Source organism: Anolis carolinensis, chromosome 6 (genome assembly GCF_035594765.1).
Source record: "Anolis carolinensis isolate JA03-04 chromosome 6, rAnoCar3.1.pri, whole genome shotgun sequence".
Lineage (NCBI taxonomy): Eukaryota > Metazoa > Chordata > Lepidosauria > Squamata > Dactyloidae > Anolis > Anolis carolinensis.
Genome location: NC_085846.1, coordinates 92,394,704 through 92,421,462, shown reverse-complemented (window position 1 = coordinate 92,421,462; position 26,759 = coordinate 92,394,704). Strand labels below are relative to the sequence as shown.

Below are 26,759 nucleotides of genomic sequence, written 5' to 3'. Positions count from 1 at the left end.
ATTTGGGCAGAAGAAACAAGTTGATATTATTTACCTGAAAATTTCACTGTAAACATATTTAGCTTTGAAAAGTACATGGTAAAGGATAGGTAGGAAGGAGTAACAAATTTGGTGGAGAGTGGTGAACAGTGGAAATGTTAGAAGCACTCACTGCTTCCCTATTCCAAATTGTCTCCTCCTGACACTGCTTTCAAGTGAAGAAGAGAGCAGTTGAAGAGTGCCTAGCCACATGTGTGGGCAATATGTCCTTGATTATCATAGCAATCTCATGCATACCTGTTGAGTAATTTTCATTGAACAGAATGAAACTTGCTGTCAAATAAACATGGGTGTTAGATGATGAGACCATTAATAATGCAAGTATATGAAAGTAAGGCAACCTTTAAAGACTTTAATGTCCCTACCATTATATTTCTCCATTCTTATTCCATAATGTGGTGAATTAGCTGTTTAACTGTGCAGTTACTCAGATATTTTGTTCCTAGGGTATCACTGGTCCTGCTGGACCTCCTGGCCCAGCTGGCAAAGAAGGTATTAGAGGCCCACGTGGTGACACTGGACCAGTTGGCCGTACTGGTGAGGCTGGTATTGTAGGACCACCTGGTTTCCGTGGAGAGAAAGGCCCAAGTGGAGAATCTGGTGCTGCTGTGAGTATTCAGGACAATTCTTCTTTACTGAAAGTCACTTTTTAGGCACTTTTCTTCATTGATTTCTTGTAAACACAGATATCAATCAACAGAAACTAGAAAAATCTATCCTGAGCACATGGGTTACTTTGAACAGATATTGCCCTTTATCACATGTAGATGGCAGCCAGCATAGAAGCAGGACAATCACCTTTGGCCCCGGTTATTGACAGGCAAAATCCACCAATAGTCCCTGATCACACCACGGCCCTGACGCTTACCTGGTGCAATGGAGTCCAGATGCTTCTTTGCTGGTGTGCTGGCACAGAAGTAACATCTAGAGGCAGGATTATCTGGCTCTGGTTTACCTTCTTGTTAAATAATATCTTGCCTGGATCTAAAAGAGATAAAGAAAGTCTGAAACATGGCCAAAAAATGTTGAGGGAGCTAGGGTTGGGGAGACGAGGAAGATGCTGCAAATCATACATTCCCTATCTTTGGTGTAAAGTTTTACATAGTACTCTGGAAGTGCTGGAATTTCTTCTCATAACATTTTGAAATATGATACACAAGCCATTGCTCATTGAACTGGATAGTAGATACCCCCAGTTGATCACACCCAGAAACTCTTGCAAAGAAATGGAAAAGAAAATGCAATTGAAGGCTTTGAAAGTATTGTGGCCTCGGGCTAAGGCATGTGGAAACTGATCTCAGAAAAGTATTAGCTAAATCTTAGCAGTTTCTTGGCAGTTAACTCTGTATTCCCAGCCACAAGGCCACCAATCCCATTTAGACAATTTGTGGAGAGGATTGCTGCCATTACCAAAAGGTATCACTAGATTCATATTGAAACCTGTTAATGTGATGCTAATGGGAGTAAAAACGGAGCAGGTAATATGCATTAGTAAATTTATTTTCTCATTTTTTCCTGCATTTGATACATAAGGCCTGCATGGTTCACCAGCCAAGTGACCTTTACATCTTATTAGAAACAGATACCATATTCTGGGAAATGTTTTCTGGAATGAAAAATGTCACTATTTCTCATTTCAGTGCCTTATAATACCTGATTTGGTTTGTTACTGAAATTATATTTAGACCTGTTCTTGCAGAAGTATGCACCCCCAATTTCTCTAATAAGTCCAGGGCCCTGATGATACACTCAGTTACCACGCCAATTTACATTGAAAAGTGTATCAGAAGGGACAAATGCATTTTAAAATGATGTATTGACTACATGAGATATTAAGCAGGATGCAGCAATACAACCCAAGAAAAATTCATTCATGTTCCTTATCAGATCAAAACAGTCTTTCATCACAGCTGCTGTCTGACAGGATCTCCACAATGAAGAAGACATTACCATACAACCCCTAACTTAAATTACATAAATAGAAGCCAAAAGCAGACCATAAGACTGTACAAAATGTCTGATTTGTGTTCAGAATGGCTAAATATTAAAAATATGTATATCAGATCTGTGCTTTAGGATGAGATTATTATATATACTCATGTATAACTCAATCTCATGTAATAGTCAGGGGGAGGGTTTTGGGGGCAAAAGTGTGGATTTTGATATGACCTGTGGTTAATTCAAGGGTCATTCCATGGAGAGGGGAAAGCATGAATGCTATCTCAGAGATCAGCAGCCCTGATTGCTGCTGCTATTTCCCCCATTCAGACATTCAAACAGCCAATGGCTGTGTCACAGCAGAATCACTGTTTCTTTTCAGCTCTCCTAGGATGGACTAAGTTTGTGCCTTTTGCCACTCTACTCAGAGAAGGGGATAGTTCCTTTTTTATAGGTTAAAGTGCCATACTCATTAGGCTTGTGCATTTTGGCTGAATCTCGATCAATTTCTGCTGGCTGAATTTCGGTAGACCCCCGGATCCGTTTTCATGTGCCTCCCAAAAATGGGTGTGTAGCTGTTTTCAGTTTGCAGCAAAGATGCACTTCCACATCACACAGCCCAGTGCCCCACTATTACACTTTCATCTTTACCAATAAAAAAAACAACAGCAAGCAACTTCTTCCAAAGATTTTGCATTTCTTGTTCTCACAAAACATACTGGAAGCAAGCATTGTCCCCTTATTAGAAAAACACTCCTGTATGACCCACATTTTCAAAATGTATTGTGGGAAATCTAGCCATGTTTGGGGGCAAAAAACTATGTTTTGAAGTATATTATTTTAAGTCTTAGCCATTCAGAGTAGGTCCCCAAATGCACATGCGCACCCCACCCACCCATCCCATCCCACATTTTCACAACTGGATTGGCCAAAGGGAACTGACAAAACCGAATCCGTGCACAAGCGTAATACTAATTGTTCCATGGATAAGTCGACCCAGGCTTTTAAAACTAAAATTTCTAGACTTATACACGAGTATATAGGATGAGTTGTCAAAAGAGTCAGGAAACACAAATTTGTGTGGGTAAACAGTTGTTTGAAAATGTTGATTTGTTTTCTGTTCTGTTCTGTATGTAGGGTCCACCTGGTACCCCAGGTCCTCAAGGTCTTCTTGGAGCTCCTGGTATCCTTGGTCTTCCTGGCTCAAGGGGAGAACGTGGTCTTCCAGGCATTGCTGGAGCACTTGTAAGTATAACATTTTCTAAATCTTCACCTATGTGACAAATAGGTCTGTCTTGAATTAAACTGGCATATACCAAGGCCAACATGTATTGAAATCCAGCCTGTTTCCCATGGGGAAAAGTGACTCAGTTGCATTTTGCATATAATAATGGAGTACCTGAAGACAAGATTGGTAAGACAACTAAATTTCCCTTCTCACTAGCCAAAAGTTTACTTGTGTGTAGAGTAGCAAAATGCATCCTTTAAAATGCAGGGACCAGTAACTAAGTAAATTTTAAAGTACCTTTGCATTTAAACTTTTATACAGAAACATTCATTTATTAGATTTACATCAGGGTCTGTTTTGTTTTCATTAACAAACTTGAAGTTTGGAAGCAAATTTGAGATCCCTAATGAGCAGTCTCCTATGGAGCCAATGACAAAGCTAAGGATTATTTAGCTTTAGTAATATCATGCCTCACTGTTGGCTATGCTGGCAGATGTTTGGGCAGCTAAGATCCAACAATATTTAGAGGACCACAAACTGCTCACTTGCTTTAGACAAAGGTCAGCAATGACCCAAGGGCCACATACAATCTTCACTGCACCCCACACCACCCAGGGTCACCAGGTAAAAAACTGGAGAGGAATGCTACGCAACCAGGAAACAGACAACACTGCTGAAATCCCGTTAAATAACCATCGCCTCCAGTTTTCATTCTGGGAACCCTACCTCACACTTTTTTTTCACCCATACATTTCCAGTATGTCAAGTGTAGGTAAGGGATTCCAGATAAACTATCGTAATCCAGTTGACTTCCTGCTTTAAAGGCCTCCCATTTGTAAAATAGTCTAGGGAGGCAGATTTGTGCCAAAGGTTCCCCTCGGTCCCCCTAGAGAATGTGGAGAATTTTAAGTAAAAGGGAAACACTTCAGAGTTTCAATTTCAGTGAAGCTATGTGTGGCTCTTGTTTGGTTGTTCTACTCAGTTTAAAGCACAAGTTAGAAGTCTTAGAGTCTATTGTAGATACATGAGTAGAGACGAGAGCAAAATGCTCCCTAAAGGACACAGGCCCCTTCTACACTGCCATATAAAATCCAAATTATCTGTTTTGAACTGAATTGTATGGCAGTGTAGACTTATATAATCAAAGCAGATAATATGGATTACCTGCTTTGATAATCTGGATTATATGGCAGTGTAGAAGAGGCCTCAGAGAGCATTAAATTACAAAAATAGGTTTTAGAGGTGATGTCTGTTTATTCGGGTCACCTGATTTACAGAAAATGTCAAGGAGGTTGTTACTGTTGACATGTTATTACTCTCCTTGAAAAGATTTGGTTTTGCCCTTTAAAAGTTGCATCCCTCCAAGTTAAATTTTGCATATAATGGATTACATAGTTGGCTGAGAATGGTTAGCATTCCAACCCATCTGGGAACTTTTAGGATGGGAGAAGCTATCTTGGAGGATGAGATGTCATCTTATGCCCTCTTCAATAGTTTGTACACCTTTGTATCTTTCTTTCTTTTCTTTCCTTCCACACAGGGCTATGGGGGTGAGATATTCTGAAGAGCCCAGGCTGCTTTAGACTCTAGGTTTCTGGTTAAACAAACAAATAACTCCCACTTCCTTCCCTTTCAAGACTCACTTTTCTCTTTTTCTTCTTTTTCTTTCCTTTCTGCTTTTTTAAACCTTGTTGTTGTTGTTTTTGCTCCACAAGCCCAACTATCTTACCTTTGCTCCAGAAAGCTGTCTTCTCCTCCTTTCTCCCTGTTGTCTTCTCAAAGACATCAAACCGATCAGTTTGCCTAATAACAGTGATGTGTGACATATTTCCCACAATTCTAATATTTTTTCTGAGGCAGCACACCTTCTTTTTTGCTGAAAGGTATCCATGCTAATGAATTCTAGCAAATTCTAACCATTCTGTAAATCATATTTTAGACTTAAGTGTGAACTGGAGAAATTTAGAAATGTTGATGGTATCACAAGACATTTTACTGAATTATAAGGCAATGAGTTTATAGAATTAATTTGATTTCCTGACTACTTCTTAGGAGTCATGTGTTTTGAACTAACAACTTGATCCTATGATTTGCCCCTTTATGACCATATTTATTGGGCTGTGTTATTAGAGCTAGTACTTATTTCCCCATATCTTCTGTGCAGTGATCGTGCTATGCTGGCAGGGACCTCCTCTGAAACAAAGTTAGGAATTTGACATTACTTGTCAAGTGGAAATTCTGTGTGCTGCTGTTCAACCTCTTATGCTTTAGTCATGGCAGTGCAAATACTTGCCTATAAGATAAAGCATATTCAATAGTCATCTCGCAATATACTGTCTACACATCAGTCAAGAGCTGCATAGACCAGGTTTCCAGATCTGTGCTACACTTCCCGTCCTTGGTCACATGTTTATTTATTTACGGCATTTATATCCCGCCCTTCTCACCCCGAATAATAATTAAACATATCATTCATAAGCTAAGTTAGTTAAAACCACACAATCCAAAGGCATATTCCAGGAGCTATGTTTGGTGAAAGCTATAGATAACCTAAAACAATTGGAAAGCATCACCTGATGGAATGCTGACAAAGACCACAGGCATTAACTAAATGTGGATATATATGATGCAGTGATTACTTGGTTAAATGAATAGATGGATAGCAATTAAACATGTCCCTACTCTTGTTGTTTTTCAGGGTGATCATGGACCCGTTGGTATTGCTGGTCCACCTGGTGCTCGTGGCCCATCTGGTCCCATTGGTAACCCTGGTGTGAATGGTGCCCATGGTGAAGCTGGACGTGATGTAAGTAATACTAATTTGTGGTCTGAAGAATTGGGGAAGCATGTATTTTAATATATATCCTTTCTAAACAGTACTTAAATACTGCAGATGAAGGCTGTTTGTCACCCTTGTTAAAGTAGTCTAGTTATTAATTACAGTATTCATATCCTATTCTGTATCATCGGATGTTAGGGCAGTCTAGAAGTACAATAAACTTAAACAAGTTAAAAGAATATAAAACGTAAAACAATAAGCTAATATAAATGGATTGAAAACAAACTACTTAGACCAGTCATTCCCAAACTCTGGCCCTCCAAGTGTTTAGGACCCGCTCACAACAGCCTCAGTCACTTTACCAACCATCAGATATTCTGGGAGCTAAAGTCCAAAAACACCTAGATGACTTAGTTTCCTCTTTTCTTCATATCCCATATCTATAGCTTCATATTGGTCTAGTAATCAATAGTCATCCACAATACATGATGGAGTCAAGAAGTCAGATACTGAACACATTGAGGTTCAGCATCTTAAGAAGACAGAAATTTGGAGCAGAACCTATTAGACGGGAAATAGAAGCAACTATAGATTGCTTTTAATAAAGGGCTCTATCCTGTTCCTTGGTTGGGAGATTGGGGTAGGGCAAGTTTTACATTCAATAGCCACATTCTTTGCATGCTCCAGTGATATTAAGAACATTTTGATTTTTTTGATTTTTTTTTTTTGCAGGGAAACCCAGGTAGTGATGGTTCTCCAGGCCGTGATGGTGCTCCTGGATACAAGGTAATTCTGTTCGCCCTTCTACAAGCAGAAAGGATTATGTCTATCACAAGCCTATTCCTTTCTACTTGTTTTGGTCATTCATTTATCTTTCACACCCCTCTTTTTCAGGGTGAACGTGGTGCTCCTGGCAACACTGGCTCCCATGGTGCTCTTGGTGCTCCTGGTCCTCATGGTGCTGTCGGTCCTGTTGGCAAAACTGGAAGCCGTGGTGAACCTGTATGTGACTTTCATCTATTCTATAAAAAATAAGGCAGATGTAAACTATGAGTCAGATTACAGTGCTTGGAGGCTCATGTTTGGCACAGCTTTTTGTACCAATGCTGAAGCCTATAAGTTTATTGGATTGGGAAGAAGGAGAGAGGAAGATTAATACTAATCAGTGTAACAGAAAGGAGAAAATTCTCTGTATCTTACTGCTTTTTTGGTCGATGTGGAAATGCATGATACCAGAACACTTCATGTGTCACTAGTAGAGACTGCTGCTTGATGAGAAAGCTATTATATCAATCCCTGCTAGTGACCTGGGCTTTGTACACACAGATTGATTTCATTGGGAAAAAACCCAATTTGCAACCAATGACTCCTGAAGGAAAAAAATGCATGTATATTCTTTCACTATGATGAATGGCTTTGAACTTAGAGTTGGAAAATGTTACCCTTCTGGACTATAGATCCCAGAATGTCCGTTGGTAATGCCAAATGGAAGATTCCAGGAATTATGGTCTGAAAGTGCAACTTTTCCAAACTCTACTTTGGGTCTCATGTCACACACAGCATGTGTAAACACCTTGAGCTTTCAAAAAAAATGCTTTTCTCTGCAATGCTCAAAGTCAAACTATTGCATCCATGCCTCTGCCCCCACTGTATGATGCACATGCTTCCAACAGTGGACACATGTATCTGTAAGGGGAAAAAAAACAAAGGCTCTACTTTGATCAGCATGAAGAAACACATGAAAGTTAACACAAGCATATCCAGCTGCTCACAGATTGTTACCTTTTTTGGACAAGGAAGACAGTTATGTCATCATTGCACACATTAAGTAGTGTCTCTGCTATGCTCTTATTTCAGGGTCCTGTTGGTCCTGTTGGTTCTACTGGCCCTGCTGGTGCAAGGGGTCTTGCTGTAAGTCTAGTTTCTGTTTCACTTCTGTACTTATGTCAAGTCTTTGTGTCCTGTGCTGGGAGCAGAGCAAGGTGTGAAATGAATAAATATATAAAATAAGTAAATGCTGTCTTTTATTAAGGATGGCTCTTCTAGAAATAGTGATGGTCTGGGATTTTGAAATTACTAATGGGAATGAATGAAACATCAAGCAATTATGTCGAATATGGCAGGTGTTCTTTTCCCTTGGGTGAAATTGTAATGGGATTGAGATTTTGGTAAAATGCTTCATGCAACTACTTTTCCTCATATAGTTGGTAGACTACCTTGTGAGTATTTGTGGAAAAAGAGATAAAAGAAAGCAAAAGTCAGGCACAATCATTTTAAAATGCAAGTTCATAAAGAATCATAGAATCATAGAAGTACGTAGGCCTGCAAACTGTTTGGTCCACACCTGCTAGCAAGACGTGTGATCAAAGGAATTTTACCAAGAAATAAACAAAATTATAATAATTCTCAAACAGTCCTTATCCCTTAGAGTCTCAGTTCTTAATCAATAAGACAAAGACAGACCTGTTTTCTGAACAGCTTGAAACTAATCCTGGGACTGAGTTTTCTGAAAACCTTGTCCTTTTAACTTATCTTTTGGTTCCTTGCACAGGGCCCACAAGGACCTCGTGGTGAGAAAGGTACTGTTGGTGACAAGGGACCTAGAGGTCTGCCTGGGTTGAAAGGACACAATGGACTTCAGGGGCTTCCTGGTATTGCTGTAAGTGTATTATTGCTATCTTGACTCCCATTTTTTTAAAAGGAAGGCAAGAAATAAATCCAGTAAAAAAAGAAATATATTAACAAGGCAACAAGAATATTCATGGCAATGGAAAGAAATGTCAGTACCGTTTAATCTATCCTAGGTCCCAAAATGGGCTAGATCCTGGGAAGGAGATCCCTCCATAAATTTCCATTTCATGGAAATAAACTAAAAATTGACCTAGAACTAAACTCCACGTGAAATGCTCCAGTTTAGAACTCTAGACAACAAGCTATCTCTGGCCACTTCCAGAATACCCTGTTTATTTCCATCTTACCACTATTAGTTTTCTGCAGACATACCTGTCCAAATTATCAATCAGTATTCCATTATCAGATCCCACTTTGGGATTCTTTTTGGGATCCCTCTCATGTTGATATATCCCTAATTGTGTGTGTGTGTGTAGGGGGAATGTACTTCTGTAATCATTTTAGTATTCCTAAGGTTACTGATACATGATACAGGAGCCTTAAAACATAGCTGCTTTGTATTGGATCAGGCTATTCTTCCAATGAGATTGGTGGTGCCAAAAAAAAAATCTCAGGTGATTATCTTTTCTGAGATAGAATCATATAATCATAAAGTTGGAAGAGACCTCATGGGCCATCTAGCCCAACCCCGGCTTTTTAGTTCACAATAATGTTCATAATTAAATGTTCAAAAACAGACATATTGCAGATAACTCAAGACCACTTCAAAGCTAAATCAGAAGTTCATCCAAAACTTCCAAGATATAGTTGTTTACTAATTTGGGAAGGGTACTCAGTCATGTACCTTTGTCCTCATTTTACTTGTTTCTTGGGTCAGGGGCCTCCTAAAACCAGTGGGTTTTGAAAAGCATTTTTTGGTTAAAATAAGCTCTCCATAACACTTCTCCCCAAGCATTCATGAATTGTACAAGGAAAATTGTTCTGCAAGTAAGCAGGGGGGTAAAAGTCAAATTTATTGTTTCTCTTTTACTTCAATAGGGTCATCATGGTGATCAAGGTTCACCTGGTGCTACTGGACCTGCTGGCCCAAGGGTATGTCTGTTTAAATTTCTGCTCTTTCTGCTTGTATGGGATATTGAACTATCCTGCTGTTCCATTCTGTATTTTTCTTTAATTAAACTGTTCTGAGATGTGAATATTTTCCCTACTCCTGTTTTAGGGTCCTGCTGGTCCTTCTGGTCCTGCTGGGAAAGATGGTCGTAATGGTTTGCCTGGACCTGTTGGGCCTGCTGGTGTTCGTGGATCCCAGGGTAGCCAAGGACCTTCTGTAAGTATGAGTTTGGATCTTGACAGTATGAACTGAAACAATTAAATTTAACATGAACATTGATTGTTTATGCACAATTATTAATATGCCACCTTAGATACAGCAGCAATTACTCCAACATAAGCTTATGTGTTCATAGGAGCAAATTCCTCTGAACTCGTATTCACTGGACTGTAGCATTAATGTATTTCATTTTAGTACATCTCATCTTATTATGGCTGCAAACCTAAATGTGCTTACTGTTACAAAATAAATACGGTTCAATTCACTTAGTTCTGAGCAAATATGCATAAGATTGCACTGTAAATATTTGATGTGATATTTGTCATATCAGCCCTACCATCTAGCTTCCGCTCTATCCAACATTTGCTCACCATAAAGGCCATTGAAAGAGCTTGAGGATATTGGTATTCCATTGTAAGCAAAATTTCCAAAAACAAGGCAAAGAATTTGAGCTAGCCATCATGTAAAGGCTATACAGTTTTCTTACTAAGTTCTTCCTGAAAATAATCATCTTGAGACAGGTTTTTTATTTTAAAAAATCAGTCTCTGATTAGTGGTTTCTTCATGAAAAATATGTTCATTGCATCCTACATCTGCTGCAGTTACCTAGAATGGCAGTAGTCCTTGTTATCTTGAACTTAAATAGAACCAGGGTTTAAGATGTTCACATAGACACAGAACATGATTTACACACATGCTTATTCATTTCTCCCCCTTTTGAACATTTTTAGGGCCCACCAGGGTCACCTGGTCTTCCTGGCCCACCTGGTGTCAATGGTGGTGGCTACGAAATTGGCTATGACATGGAATACTACCGGGCAGATCAGCCTTCTCTTAGACCCAAGGACTATGAAGTTGATGCCACTCTGAAATCCCTGAACAACCAAATTGAGACCCTCCTGACCCCTGAAGGCTCCAGAAAGAACCCAGCTCGCACTTGCCGTGACTTAAGACTCAGCCACCCTGATTGGACCAGTGGTAGGTTGCTGCTAGATGCTTAGCTGAGGCTTCATTCATTATTTGCTTCAATTGTCAAGATAGTGGCTGGCCCTGTGCTGTTCCCAATTATTTATTCTGGTTAATGTGTGTGTATTCTATATGTGCAAACATCTCTTTATAGCAGTTATCCCACGATGGAATGAGTAAGACCACACCCTCATCTTCCATTTTTTCCTATTGAGACTCCATAAAAGCAAGGAAGCAAATAGACAATTTACCAGCTGGTCTTTTCACTTCTCTGTCAGCTCTGTAGATGTGTAAGTGAAAGAAATAGATGGTGGATCAGACATTTTTACCTACATAACAAACTCTCTGACATGTTTTGCTAACTTAGCACATGTAGATGGCAAGACAGTGACTAACAAATAAGCTCATGTCATATTTCAGGTACCTAACAAATAATGATTTATTAATTTATTCAAAAAAATCTCCTGACCAACTTCCTCTTTCTCATTTCCAACAGCTCAGTTCTTTGTCACTTTACCACAATGGACTATGTGTCAAAAGTAACTAACAATAAGCATTAGCTTGTTATCAAAATACAATGAGTGTGGACTGATGAACAGAACGATGCATAGATGATAATCCTAATTGTACAAAATGAACAATTATGGCATAAATTCAGTATTTCCATGAAATTATCTAGACTTTAGAACATAACCAGAATAACATGTAATCCAACAGGTAAAACAAGCAACCCAAAAATACTCTTAAGGGGTATATATTCTGGCATGCATATGCATCAAAACTGTGTGCCAACAGTCTTCATTTTCTGCCATTTAAATCAAAAAGATGAAAACAATTATAATAACTTATTAATATAAAGTGACCCCCCTCCCCTCAGGAGTTTATAAGTTCTAAGTTTTATTTATGTACGTATTTATTTATTTATTTATTTAAAGTATTTACTGTATATACTCAAGTATAAGCCTAGTTTTTCAGTCCTTTTTTTAAGACTGAAAAAGACCCCCTTGGCTTATACTCGGGTGAGGATCCTGGTTGGCTTATATTTGGGTCAGCTTATACTCGAGAATATATGGTACATTTATTATTTTTCCCTATTATTATTGGTATTATTACATTTATTATTTTTCTCTATTATTGTTGCTACTATTACATTTATTTTACTCTATTTGTATTATTATTAATAATACATTTATTAGTTCACTCTGATATTATTATTATTGCATTTATTATTTTACTCTATTATTACATGTATTATTTTCCTGTATTTATTATTATTATTATTACATGTATTATTTTACTCTATTATTAAAAGGATACATATGCACATTTACATTGAAGAAGATGAGAATAATGATTGGATCAGAGTTGGAAGTCTGATCTTAAATTTGAGCTTGATGTAAATATTCAAAAACATTTAACCTACTGATGCCTCAATTAATGTAATTTTATTGATATCTTTATTTCTGAAATTTGCCACCCTCGGCTTATACTGGAGTCAATGTTTTCCCAGTTTTTTTGTGATAAAATTAGGTGCCTCGGCTTATATTCGGGTTGGCTTATACTCGAGTATATATGGTATATCCCGCCCTTCTCACCCCAAAGGGGACTCAGAGTGGCCTTAAAAGTCAGCAGCAATTTGATGCCATAGATAAACATGTAATAAAATACACAGATACATTAAAACCCAAGATATTAAAAACCCAATTTAAAACCAATTATTCAAATCACACTATCCATTATATACATTAATTCTATTCCTATGACTGAAGCAATGTGAATGCTTGATATGAAGCTACAGGTAATCTTATGACTTTCTGAAATTGCAGGATTCTACTGGATTGATCCTAACCAAGGTTGCACTTTGGATGCCATCAGAGTGTATTGTGACTTTGCCACTGCTGAGACCTGCATCTATGCCAATGCAGAAAGCATCCCATCTAAGAACTGGTACAATACCAAAAACTCTGCTGAGAAGAAACCCATATGGCTTGGAGAAACTATCAATGGTGGTACTCAGGTGAATATTCAAAAATGCAGATGTTCTCATAAAGAGTTCAAACCTCCTAATAGTCATATTTTTTTTCAATGATTTTGAAATTCACACAACATACCTTGTAAAAATAAGCGTTTTTATTTTTAATCTATATTACGTTATTGCACTACGAATACAGTATCCCTACAGAAGATCATGCATTACCTGTTCTGGTGTATGAGAGATTCAGCCATTTAAAAAAAATCTACCCTGTCTCCCTTAGGAAACGATTCACATGCCTGGTGCAATCTGAACTTCACCTGGTTGCTCTGTATTGTGGAATGTTTAGTAAATCAATATGGAATGAGGCTACTTTTGAATAGGACAATATCTAGATTAATTTAAATCCAATTTTTGTCCTAAAGTATCAGCTATGTATAACGCAACCTGAATTATTTATTCAGAAAACCATTATTCTTCACATTACCTTCAAATACCAATATGTGTCAATTTGACGTACTGGGATAAATTATTCATGTGATTTTAACTAGACAATTCCTCTTTCTCTTCTGTTTTTAGTTTGAGTACAATGAGGAAGGTGTGACTACCAAGGACATGGCCACTCAACTTGCCTTCATGCGGCTATTGGCTAACCATGCTTCCCAGAACATCACTTATCATTGCAAGAACAGTGTTGCTTACATGGATGATGAGACAGGCAACCTTAAGAAGGCAGTGGTACTGCAGGGATCCAATGATGTTGAACTTCGAGCTGAAGGGAACAGCAGGTTCACTTACAGTGTTCTTGAAGATGGCTGCTCTGTAAGTATCAGTTCCTTACTCTTGTTTAAATTATCTGTGATTCTCCTATGCAGCTATAATTACTTTGAAAGAACATGAATAATTTACAGTAGATTAATTTACAACAAGCTAACTTGTGACCCTCCAGCTGTTGTTGAGCTCCATTTTCTATCACTCTAGCCAGTGGTGAAGTATGATGGAAATAGTAGTTCCATCAACATCTGGACGCCCAAAGGTTTCCCATTCCTTATTAACAGCACAATACTGTACTGTCTACTCAGAAATAAACACCATTCCACTTGAACTGGGTTAGTCTAACAGTGCATGTACACTGTAGAATTAATGAAGTTTGATCACTTTAACCGTAGCTCAATTCTATGCCGTAGCTCAATTCTGTGGATTATGGGAGTTGAAGGCCTTTAACCTTCTCTTCCAAAGAGTGCTGGTGCCTTACCAAACCAAAAAGGCTAGGATTCCATAGCACTGAACTATGGCAGTTTCAGTGGTGTCAAACTGCATTAATTCTACAATGTAGGTATATCCCTACTTTGTATAGAATTATAGTTGGAGTTTACACATGGACAATAAGCATATAGGCCTTGGGAAATCACCATTATTAAAAGGTCCTTAAGTGGGACAACTTTTATTTATTCCGGATAACTGGTTTTACTTGGCCTAGAGTCTTCTCAACTTGACCCCCAAACTTGATGATAATTGAGCTGCCCCTAGAACAGGCCTCTTCAACCTGCGGCCCTCCAGATGTTTTAGACTTCTCCCAAAATTGACTCTTATCTAAGTTGAGGAACAAATGTTCAGATAAACCAAACTGAAATGAAAATGTCAATAGAGCATGAGTGGTAATTGTGACAGTTGTCCTAAAAGCCTGGCAATGGTGCTACAGAAAGGATGAGGAAATTTGTGGGACCAAATTACAGACAGAGATCTCTGGCAGATTGGGAGATGCAAAATGTGCACAAGTGCAAGTATGTAAGCTATAGAGCCTGAAAAAATTACTTTTTGGACTATAGCTGTCAGAATTTTCCAACCAACTAGGTCACTGGTTATGCTAGCTGGGGATCTGGGGGGCTGAAATAAAAAAAGTAACCTTGACAAGCTTAGGTGAGTTGGGACTCTGAGCTCTGGTAACAGCAGTTATTCAGTTCCTTAAAAGACTGCTCTAACACTATTCATTGTTACTATCTTCCAGAAAAAGTCCAACGAATGGGGCAAAACAGTTATTGAATACAGAACAAATAAGCCATCTCGCTTGCCCTTCCTTGACATTGCACCTTTGGACATTGGTGGTGCTGACCAAGAAATCCGTCTGGACGTTGGCCCAGTCTGTTTCAAATGAATGAACTCAAACTAACTTAAACCAAAACAAAAAAAAATATTTTCTCTTTGCCATTTCTTTTTTATACTGAAAGCTGACTCCTTCCATTTCTTCTGTTCATCTACTTGCTTAAACTCTGGGCGAAAGAGAAAGAGGATTTATTGGAACGTTACACAATGCAATTCAATACAGCCCCCCAAAGGAATCGGAAGTTGTTTTTCCCAAAATTTTGTCACCTTGTTGTGGAAAATGTCAGCCTTTGTGTAAAAACCAAAAAACATGAAAAGCAAAAAACCAAATAAAAAATCCTGAAAGTTTGCACCACTTGTGGCCTTTGAATATCTTCCACAGAGGAAGTTTAAAACCACAACTTCCAAAGGTTTGAACTACCTCATACACTTCTAAGCCAAGTGCTGTGTGATCCACATTCTTATACGTGATCTGAGGTGCTTTTTGGTCCCATGCATAAGAGAAAGTTGCTAATACATTATGAAAAGAGTATATTGCCAATACTTGAACTTTATGGTGCTAGCTTCATTAAAAAACAGAAATAAAACCACTTCTCTGTATTAAGTTGTATTGTTTGTTTGGAGTCTGTCTCTGAATAAAGTCAGGCTGTACCATCTCACTACCAGACTAAGCATGTGGATCATTTCTCATCCTCCGCCCTTCCTCGCCACTCTGCCCCTTCCCATCTTCCTCATCTTCTTCAACATCAGGTGTTCGTACTTTAAAATCTCATTCTCATCTTCTACAATGGGCAGAAAAGGAATCATCGTTTCTCAAAAAACAAGACAAATTGTACCTATTTTGTATATGTGAGATGTTTAAATAAATTGTGAAAATTGAAATAAAGCATGTCCAATGTTCCAAAAGAAACCGCTGAATGAGTAAAGTTCCTTGCTTAAGTGCATCAATGGATATTTGTGCACCTGTTTACTCTCCAACTCTCCTTCTTGCCTATTAAAATATGAAAAAGTTGCAAGATTCAGGGTTGCTTCATTGCATCTCACTACCCCCATGCCTCCACTTTGGTTTTCCAGATTCATCTGATCACAAAATATGCTAAGTCTACTTTGTTACTATTAAAGTGTCAGTCTATCAGGGTTGGGGATCCTCTATCCTATGATACTTGATGCAACCCACCATATTCAACCTGTTAGCTTATTTTGCCATTGTCTCTAGACAGTGATTGAGACTATTTAAAGCTCAAGAAGGTTTTCTACAGAAATAAACTCTGTCATGCACTTTCAGCCCCTGTGGTAGGTTTGCTTTAGGATTGTCATAAGTTGGGAAAACAATTTTCTTTTTACAAGATTTTGATATTTTATTATTTTTCTATAGAAAGCATTTTCCATTTAAATCCATCAGTTTGTTCAGGTCTTTTAAAAATTAAAATCAATTCGCAAATATTTTAGCATTTATCTCTTTAACCAGGTGTCTGGAATCACACATACACAATTGAGAAAGGCCACACCATTTTTAAAGAACTGTGTGAGAGATCTAAGTATCCATCTAAATTTTCACAAAAAAGAGTAAACGATACTGTTCTTTTTGTATACGGTTGTCTTTGGACTGTACCTTGGAATACAGGTAAGAATCACACAATTAGACTTCAAATGCATTCCATTTCAAAAGTTACCTGCTCTTCAAAAGTTAGTGTGTTAAGGAGATAATTGGGGGGGGGAGTCAGTTTACTTTCTCTATAGATCGTTTTTTAAGGTAAGTATCAATTTAAACATGACATTAACTATGAAAATATTCTGGTACAGTCAAGGAGAACCCTACTAAATGTTTTTTTTCTCTAAAAATGTATTCATTAGAATAGATTAGTTTTTAAATGATACCAGAAAATTTGTTCCAGAGTGCGCAATTGTTTTTGATCAAGGCAAAACTTCATGATAGTGTTTAACTCACAAACAAGTTCGAGTCAATTTTGAGGTACCATATCACGCCTAAATACACTAACAGAACCAAATCCCATCTGATCATAGAGGCTAATATGGGTCAGACCTGCTTAGTACTTCGATAAGAGACCACTCATGAATACCCAGGAGTTGTAGGCTAAATTTCAGAAGGAGGGACTGTTGAAGTCATTTCTGAGTACTCCTTGCCTAACAAAACACTATAAAATTCATAGGGTCGCAACTTGAAGGCATAGAGAGAGAGCGAGAGAGCCAGGTGATCCATGCACCTGCTAAATCTGTCACATGGTTGTTCCCCTTGTGGCTTTCACAGAAATATCTTTGCTGGGATTATACATTTTTCCACAATTTGCAAAATTCATTACCTAATTGTAATATTTCAGTAGTGACAGCTTTAAGAAAATTGTTTTTGATTTAGCAGCTAACAGTTTTCCTTTGTTAAATAATGTGTAAAGGAAGTCCAATTTGCAAAAATTATGAGTTAATGTAGTAGTCAATTCTATTGACTGAATGGGTGGAGGTAAAATTGCCAGCAACAGGATTTACCTGAAATTGCCAACAGGATTTAGCAGGCCAGCTCACTGAAAGACATCAATACTATTTGTTCATGTTTTTTACAATGCAAAATACAATGGCATCATGGGTGTGATGTTTGGAGTCATGGCATTAAGAAATAAATATGCAAAGGGATTTTATAGAAACTTAGAGGTGGTGTCATGCCATGAGGAGGCAAAACATTACCTGCTGCCCTGTCTCTTTAAGATTCTAAAGGGGTGGAGCTTAGCCTTGGCTCCTGCCAGCCTGAAATGGCAGTTATTTTTTGTCAGTTAGAATTTGTCAGTTGGTGAGGCACTGGAAGGAAGTGCAGGAAGTAAAAGGATCACAGAAATTCACGTCACGTTGGAACTGTATTCAAATTAGATTAAAAAGCCATAGACTACAGCAATAGAGAAAGCCATGTCAACATTGCATTGAAGTCATCTCAAAGATACAAAGAATCCAGTCATAACAAGACTTTATACTCTGTGGCAATATCTATCCAGAACTGCATAGACTCAAAGATTTCTTTCCTCACAAGAGACTTCATAGTGGCAACAAGAGGAAAAGAGATCAATTTTGTCTGTTAATAAAATATTTTGTTTTACATAACACAGTGTCCAATCTGTCCTTCGTGCTATGGGTCCTTCCGGTTCATTTAGTTAACCATGGAGGCAGAACAGGTGGGAAGAATAAAGTTAATAGCATAAGCTTTCATATTTCCTCAGATGCATGGAGTGAAGTGCCTAGGAACAGATCTTAATAGGCAGAGAGTGTGAATAGCCACAGAAATGCAAACTTGTAGGGATGATGATGAGAAACCAAGTTCAGCATTAACAATGGGGATTGAAGGACAAAGACAGGAGGGAAGAAGTTGCCCAAAGTCAATAATTTAAAAGTTGAAAGGTGAATAAATGTTCATTATGCAAACCACAGAGTGGGATTTTTTTTCCGGTTAAGAGCAAAGTGTGAGATGAAGGTATAGCTAACTGGCAACTTCTAGAGCAGTGGCTCTCTGGTTTCTTGATATAACACACCATATTTATACGGCCAACAGGGAGCAATGACGTGAGCTGGTCCATGAGGTCACGTAGAGTCGGAACTGATTGACTGAATGAATAAACAACAGATTTATACTCAGTGGTTGTAAGGCCTGAAAGGGAGGGAGTGATCCTTAGCCTACTGTTTGCCACCCTGATGTACAGCATCCATTAATGAATCTCTATCGCCCGCTGTCAAAATAGAGAAAACCTAAGAGGTATGAATAATGAGCCTTTTAGAACAACAGTATAAAAGAAATAACATTTAATAAGCAACCAATTATTTTTTTGGAGAGGGATAATAATTCTATTTCTAACAACCAAGACAGAAAACCCTACCATTTATACATACTTGAATGCAGTACAAGGCATTTGGGGAAACCACAATCTGACAGAAATCTTCAGAAAAATTATTGCTCTCCTATTACTCCCTTTAAATCTGTTTAATTCCTTTTCTAGATTGTGTTGAATGTTTTAATGCGTGTTATTTCATTGCTCCAGGATGCAGCAATTGCTTTTTTGGATTGGACTGAAATAGCCAGTCCAATCCAAGACAAAATAGGACGGAAAATGACAAAGGAAATAGATCACTCAGAATCAGGGATAGACAAATATATCAATTCTGCTTCCATGTTCCTTCACCTTTTCCCACCTTCAAATCCATTCTGTACCAGTTTGATGTGGACATTTTTTTTATCAATAATTGCAAACCCAGAAATTGTGTCTGTTTCCATGTTTGATCTGTGAAGTCTAATGGAAACTTGGGGAGGGGAATCCCTGACAAAGTAAATTCTCACCTCAGAACAGTATTTAAAGTACACTGTTCTGAATGTATGGCTACAGACTTCCACCTCTTGGTTTGGAAAGGAAGTGTTGAGTTAAAGCAGTGTTATGGAGTGTGTGGCCCTTCAGATGCTCCTGGATTGAACTTCCCATTTCTCCTCATCATCAACTGTAACTAGAAGTACAGTCCTACAGCTAGAATGCCACATCTTCCCTTATTTCTGAATGAAAACACAACTGAAAATCAAGGAACCTGCCTATTGCCCTCAATGTTGTGTTAATACATTTAGAGATAACTACCATTCTGAGTTTTTGGACCTTTTTTACATGGATAATAATACAGTAGAGTCTCACTTATCCATAATAAATGGGTCAGCAAAATGTTGGATAAGCAAAAACGTTGGATAATAAGGAGGGATTAAGGAAAAGCCTATTAAACGTCAAACTACGTTATGATTTTACAAATTAAGTACCAAAACATCATGTCTCACAACAAATCGACAACAAAAGCAGTTGAATACATGGTAACGTTATGTAGTAATCACTGTATTTACGAATTTAGCACTGTAAAAGCACCGTTCAGTCCTTGCTGCCTAGAGAAACAGCTGTGGATCTGGGCAGAAGGCAGACTGCGTTGGATAAGCGAAAGCTGGATAAGCGAGACTCTACTGTATTATAAAGATTACCAAGACAATACACAGAAATACAACATTAGCCCATCTATCTCCCTCACAATCAGATCTGGTAAATTATTCACAAATAATTCTTTTCTAGACTTAGATTCCTAGGATTAAATACCTTTGAAGGAAAGGTTCCATATGGATTGTTCTAACTCTGGTATAGGCACCTTCTGATTTCCTACATTACTACAGTAGAGTCTCACTTATCCAACGTTCTGGATTATCCAACACATTTTGTAGTCAATCTATATATATAAAAGAGTGATGGCATCATGGCAATTCACAAAACAACAAAAGTACAGGCCCCCCAACCTCAAAATTTGACAACACAGCCCATCATCCAGGCCTCAAGGTTGATACAACAAAAAGAAAAGAAAAATAAAGTCCTAATTAGAGGGAGAGCAATAATTTTTTTTATCCAATTGCTGCCAGTTTAGAGGGCTAATCTCTGCCCACTTGGTTGCCTAGCAACCAAGGGACAGCCAGGTTTCAGTTAGGGGACAGGCCGATTTAGGCCTCACTTAGACTTCTTCCACAGATTATCTAATTTGCACTGGATTATATGGCAGTGTAGACTCAAGGCCCTTCAACACAGCTATATAACCCATTTATAATCTTATATTATCTGCTTTGCACTGGATTCTCTAGACTCCACACTGCCATATAATCCACTTCAGTGTGCATTTTATACAGCTGTGAAGAAGGGGCCTCAGATAATCCAGTTCTGAGCAGATAATATAAGATTAGAAATATACAGTAGAGTCTCACTTATCCAACGTAAACAAGCCAGCAGGATAATTGAATATGTTGGATAATAAGAAGGGATTCAGGAAAAGCCAATTAAACATCAAATTAGGTAATCGTTATACAAATTAAGCACCAAAACATCATATTATACAACAAATTTGACAGAAAAAGTAGTTCTATGCGCAGTAATGCAATGTAGTATTTACAGTAGAGTCTCACTTATCCAACACTCGCTTATCCAACGTTCTGGATTATCCAACGCATTTTTGTAGTCAATGCTTTCAATATATCGTGATATTTTGGTGCTAAATTCACAAATACAGTAATTACTATATAGCATTACTGTGTACTGAACTACTTTTTCTGACAAATTTGTTGTCTAACATGATGTTTTGGTGCTTAATTTGTAAAATCATAACTTAATTTGATGTTTAATAGGGTTATCCTTAATTCCTCATTATCCAACATATTCGCTTATCCAACGTTCTGCCGGCCCGTTTATGTTGGATAAGTGAGACTCTACTGTACTGTATTTACAAATTTACCACTAAAATATTACAATGAATTTAAAACACTGACTACAAAAGCATTGATTATGAAAAGGCAGACTGCGTTGGATAATCCAGAACATTGTATAAGCGAATGTTGGATAAGTGAGATTCTTCTTTAATATGAAATAATTACTGGGACAGAATAATGCAGAACAATATAATCTCTAAAACCAGGACAGTAAATAAACAGGGGAATTCCAGACAGGAAACAATCAGGGCCAGCTAACACCTCCCAACAAAGTATTCCCATCATCAAAGTCTGGCAAATCCTGTTTTCTCAGGGCCACAGACAGTAGAAGCACATAAAATATCGCAAACAACACCACTCTGAAAACAAGGGAATTCCAGACAGGAAACAATGAGGGCCAGCTAACACCTCCCAACAAAAAATTCACTCAGGGAGGAAACAGCCAGGCTTTAAAGCTGCAAGGCCATTACATCCTAATCATTTTTCCTAATTGTAGCATTCATACTTGCCTCCAACAAACAAAAAAAACCAATCAGAAATATTGTATATTCACAACCTTTAGGAAATAATACCCCCTGATGGCACAGCGTGTTAAAGCACTGAGCTGCTGAACTTCTGGACTGAAAGGCCACAGGTTTGAATTGGGGGAGCGGAGAGAGCCCCCACTGTTAGCTCCAGCTTCTGCCAACCCAGAAGTTCGAAAACATGCAAATGTGAGTGCATCAATAGGTACTGCTCCGGCGGGAAGGTAACACCGTTCCATGTAGTCATCCCACATGACCTTAGAGGAGTCTACGGACAACGCCGGCTCTTCGGCTTAGAAATGGAGATGAGCACCAACCTCCAGAGTCAGACATGACTGGACTTAATGTCAGGGGAAAACCTTTACCCTTCACCTTAACTACCACCAATTCCTCAATACTTTATTTCCCATACCACCAGACTTCGCCACAGCAACGCGTGGCCGGGCACAGCTAGTGTTTTCAATATATTGTGATATTTTGGTGCTAAATTCGTAAATACAGTAATTACTACATAGCATTACTGCGTATTGAACTACTTTTTCTGTCATATTTGTTGTATAACATGATGTTTTGGTGCTTAATTTGTAAAATCATAACCTAATTTGATGTTTAATAGGCTTTTCCTTTATCCCTCCTTATTATCCAACATATTCGCTTATCCAACATTCTGCCGGCCCGTTTATGTTGGATAAGTGAGACTCTACTGTATTTCAAGAATAGAAGTGTAGAGATAATACTGATCACTAGAGTCCTAAATCCTGCTGGATCTAGGAACCAAGTGATCCAACAGTGTAGGGCTAATCCTAATTTGGTTACAGACCATCATCTTGGAGGCAATTTGGTGATGAGGTTCTCTCTCACATACAGGATTCAACTTCATCCTTACCCATGCAATTATATCATATTAGTTCATGCATTTGACGAAATTGACAGTATTGTACAAAAGCTTCTGCCATCAAATTTTTCTGTTTTCTTCATGTTTAATGCAATGGGTTGAAGCTGGCATTGGAGTCAGTCCTTAACAGCTTGATCAACCAGCCACTACCTTGACAGTAGCAACAACTGATGCTGTACATAGACAAAACTAGGTTCATTCATACTGTAAATCTGTGTAACTGCTTTTGCTTTCATTTAGATTTTCAGTCTTTTCCGTTATCCTTTCCCCCTGCTATGATGCTTTTCTGTCTCTTTCTTCTCTTCTTTTTCTCCTAGTGAGTCTGAATTTATATTCTAAATTCCTTGGGAACAATGGTCTCTGTTTTCTTTAATTTACTTTATTTTTATACTATGCCAACCAGTGTATATTTCTCATTTCCCCTATTGTTCGTACTTACGTTCCTCCAAAGAACTGCAATTTAACAAATTGAATGTTGGGCATAGATCCATACTTATACTTATAATTATATTGTTTAACCAGAAGTAGAACATAATTCAAAATATCCCCCTGGGTCATTGTTTTATGGAGCTAGAAAAGGCTGTATCAACAATTCAACAATTCAAACATTTACAACACACGCACACACCTTCACATTTGTTGGTCTTGCCAGGACAGAAGGAGCTATAGCAATGGACAGTAGAAGCTCTCCTATGAGCTCAGAACTTTTAAATGCTGTGAATTCCACTTAAAAGAAATTATGAATCCTCTGGTGCAAAGAAGGGCTACTACAGGGTGAGGCTTATCTTGAACATTTTAGCAACAGTTGCTAGACACTTGAGACTGGAATGTGGCTTGGCAAAACTCAGATATTTCCAATGATGGTCTCGGGCTGAAATGTATTTTTTAAGATATACAGTAAAACCCCGCTGGTCCGAACCTCCGTGCATTCTGAGCGGGTGGACTAAAAACAAAACCCCTAAAAGGAGTAGCTTGGCATACTGAAGAGATAGGGAAAGTAGACATGGTTCCTACCAAAAGTTACTTGGCTCTAGAAGGTTCCAAATAAGTCTCTAGACACACCAACCACAGAGAAAAAGCAGTTTCGTACTTATTATGTCTCCCCATCCCCAAATTTTATTAATGAAAACAGGCTCCACAAAGCTGGTAAATTAACTGCTGTCCAGATGTTGTTGGATCGCAACTTAAGTAATTCCTTGCCATCTGTTGCACAGGTCAAGACTAATTGGGACTGAATTCCAAGAATGCCCAAATTGTCACATGACTCCCAGCTCTGATGCTGGATTTTTAAAAAAGCAGAATGCAAAGACTAAGGAGCTGTTGACTTTCACCAACTTAAATCTCACAGCGGAAATCATGAGATATGTGGATCTTGATTTATACAAAGGAATAGTTGTCTAGCTTCTCAGTGTATGGGTGTTCACTGATCAGTTTTATTGATTTAAGTGAGACATCTGTGGGTTTTTCAGTGAATTGCAAGAGCTCCGGGAATAGAAAAGAGAACACGAAGAACAGGGAGCATCCTAAAGAAAAGCAGCTACATCCTCAAATATAAGTACAGTTTAATTTAGGCTCCGGGAACTGTGCATTAGTAGAAGCAAAAAACTTTACTAGCCAACTTCCAAAAAAACCCCAATGTATCTCTATGTACAAGTGAAATATTCTTTAAAAAAAGAAGAAAAGCTCAACTGGGTTATGTTTTTAAATCTTCTATACACTTTGCCTTAAACAATACAATTGCTTGAAAATCCAGGAAACTCATTTCTTCTTTTTAGGTGCTGCTCATGTTGATGTGTCTCAGATCTAGGACTGAAGCCTGGATCTGAGTAGCTACTACAATTTTAAAGACTTTTTTTTACTAGAATGACACTCTATTCTACACCAGTGCCAATCCCAAATTTTCTGGGGCAAGAACTTGCAGTGTAGATGAGTATCCTTTATTTGGTAACACAAGCACAATCCATCTCTTTTCCCTGCTCTGATTAAGTAATGGTGGTGTCCATCTGCACCAGGGGTCCTCAAACTAAGGCCTGGGGACCAGATGTGTCCCTCCAAGGTCATTTACCCAGGTCCCGCCCTAAAGTTTAGACTTAGGGTTGTCCTAAGTCTGAAACAACTTGAAGGCACACAACAACATTCAAAATTAACTTGACTATCTCATCAGCCAAAGGCAGGGCCGTACTTCCCATTGAAATACTGGTAAGTTTATGTTGGTTAAAAGTGTTCTTCATTTTAAATATTGCATATTGTTCTTTTAGGTTTTCTTGCATGACAAGTAACATTTGTTCACTCCCCTCCAACTATATTCTGGTCCCTCAACAGTCTGTGGGACCGTAAACTGGCCCTCTACTTTAAAAAGTTTGAAGATCCCTGATCTGGACAGTAGATTGGGCCAAACTGGATCCTGATTCAGGTGTCCAGAATTCCACCAAACCTTGGGATACTCCAAAGTTTCAAGTAAACTCAGAAAACTCACCATAAAAATGTCCAGCAGCGTGCGTGCCATAAGATGAGGAAGTACTCCATCAAGGACTTGGCGTCACAGTGAATGATGAAGTAGCAGCAACTCCTCCTGTTGTCAAAATCGAGCATAACCTCATAAAGTCGGAAGCTGGGAATGTTAAATAGCCTCTGTGTCTTTGTCTGTGTGTGTCGTATGTCTAATGGCATTGAATATTTGCCATGTATGTGTACATTGTGAACTCCGCCCTGAGTTCCCTTCGGGGTGTGAAGGACGGAATATAAATACTGTAAGTAAATAAATAAATAAATATCCCCTGACTTTGCGTGAAGTGGGGCAGTTGGTTCAAAGCTGATATATTCATTGGAAGCCGATGTGTGTTATGAAGATAACCAGTGGTGCATTTGTAGCAAATCCAGGTTTTTGGTCCAGTGCAGACAAGCCTTGAGTCTACAATGTATTTTTATGGTTCTTTGTTTTAGCTAGATGTTTTAACTATGTTGTATCCAGTCCTGAGCCCTAAGGAGAGGTGGTTAGGAAATAAAATGTTTTATTATTATTAATTTGCAGGCTGACATTTTGCAGCCTGAGGCTTAACAGAAAGATGTTAGGCTTGTCAAGCCAACCCTGACCTGGACCACCTTCCATCTGGAAACCAATGTCCTTATGGCTGAAGAACATACAGGTCAAGAATAGGTCTCCAGAGCCCCACCTATGGACACACCGCCAAGACCCTAAGCTTGGAAGGCCATCCTACTTGGACACGAGTGATCGCCAATGATGATATGTACCTGTTCTGATTTAAATATAAATTCAACTTAAGAACAAACCCACAGAATCTACCTTGTTTGGAACCTGGGGGCTACCTGCAAAACTGTCTAAAATGCATGTCACTGACAATGAAAAAATATATATATTTAGATTTGGACAGCAAAGGGTGAACATCCCTGTAGCGTTTGTTTTGAAGTCTGTGCCTCTGTTCAGATTTCACCTCACTTTTGTCCCTGGGATAACTGCATTTTGAAAAAAAAATAGTTTGTTGTGGAAACAAGGATTGGGGACATCTTTAGTGGAGATACCTTTCCCCAATGATAACTCCAGGTGTGAATGTCCCTTTCCAGGGTAGATTTCTCTCACTTCCTGTTGCCTCTGCCCCGTTCTTAACTGAGAGCCCTTCCATAGTCACATAACCCAGAATATCAAGGCAGAAAATCCCACAGTATCTGCTTTGAACTGGGTTATCTGAGTCCACACTGCCATATATTCAAGTTCAAAGCAGATAATGTGGGATTTTATTCAGCTGTGTGGAAGGAGCCTCAGTCGCTTGTTAAGTCGGATGTGGCTTCAGCTCCACTGGCTGTCAGTCTGCTACCGAACACAATTCAAAATGCTGGCTTTGGCCTATAAATCCAAGAACAGCTCTGGTCCAGCCTACCTGTCTGAACTATCTCTCTTTATGAGCCAGTTAGAACATTAAGATCGGCTAGGAAGGCCCTCCTCTTGGTCCTGCCATCTTCGCAAGCAAAACTGGTGTGGATGAGAGCCCGTTTTGCCCATTTGGTGCCTTTTAAAAGTTGTTTGGGGTCTTGCTAGCATTGCCCACGGCGTGTTTTGCTCATTTTATGCCTTTT

At 38.5% G+C, this 26,759-nt stretch overlaps 1 protein-coding gene across 1 annotated transcript in view; it reads left to right on the top strand.

Moving 5' to 3' along the window:
- col1a2 (collagen type I alpha 2 chain) overlaps window positions 1-15,896 on the top strand; it is a 58,924-nt gene extending 43,028 nt beyond the window's left edge. The window contains exons 38-50 of the mRNA XM_008112535.3: window positions 486-647; window positions 3,115-3,222; window positions 5,904-6,011; window positions 6,717-6,770; window positions 6,879-6,986; window positions 7,842-7,895; window positions 8,536-8,643; window positions 9,654-9,707; window positions 9,835-9,942; window positions 10,677-10,923; window positions 12,738-12,928; window positions 13,463-13,705; window positions 14,892-15,896. Of these exons, the coding sequence (XP_008110742.3) occupies window positions 486-647; window positions 3,115-3,222; window positions 5,904-6,011; window positions 6,717-6,770; window positions 6,879-6,986; window positions 7,842-7,895; window positions 8,536-8,643; window positions 9,654-9,707; window positions 9,835-9,942; window positions 10,677-10,923; window positions 12,738-12,928; window positions 13,463-13,705; window positions 14,892-15,038 (1,692 nt within the window). The 3' untranslated portion in view covers window positions 15,039-15,896. The remainder of the gene's footprint in view (window positions 1-485; window positions 648-3,114; window positions 3,223-5,903; window positions 6,012-6,716; window positions 6,771-6,878; window positions 6,987-7,841; window positions 7,896-8,535; window positions 8,644-9,653; window positions 9,708-9,834; window positions 9,943-10,676; window positions 10,924-12,737; window positions 12,929-13,462; window positions 13,706-14,891) is intronic.
- The last annotated feature ends 10,863 nt before the right edge of the window (window positions 15,897-26,759 follow it).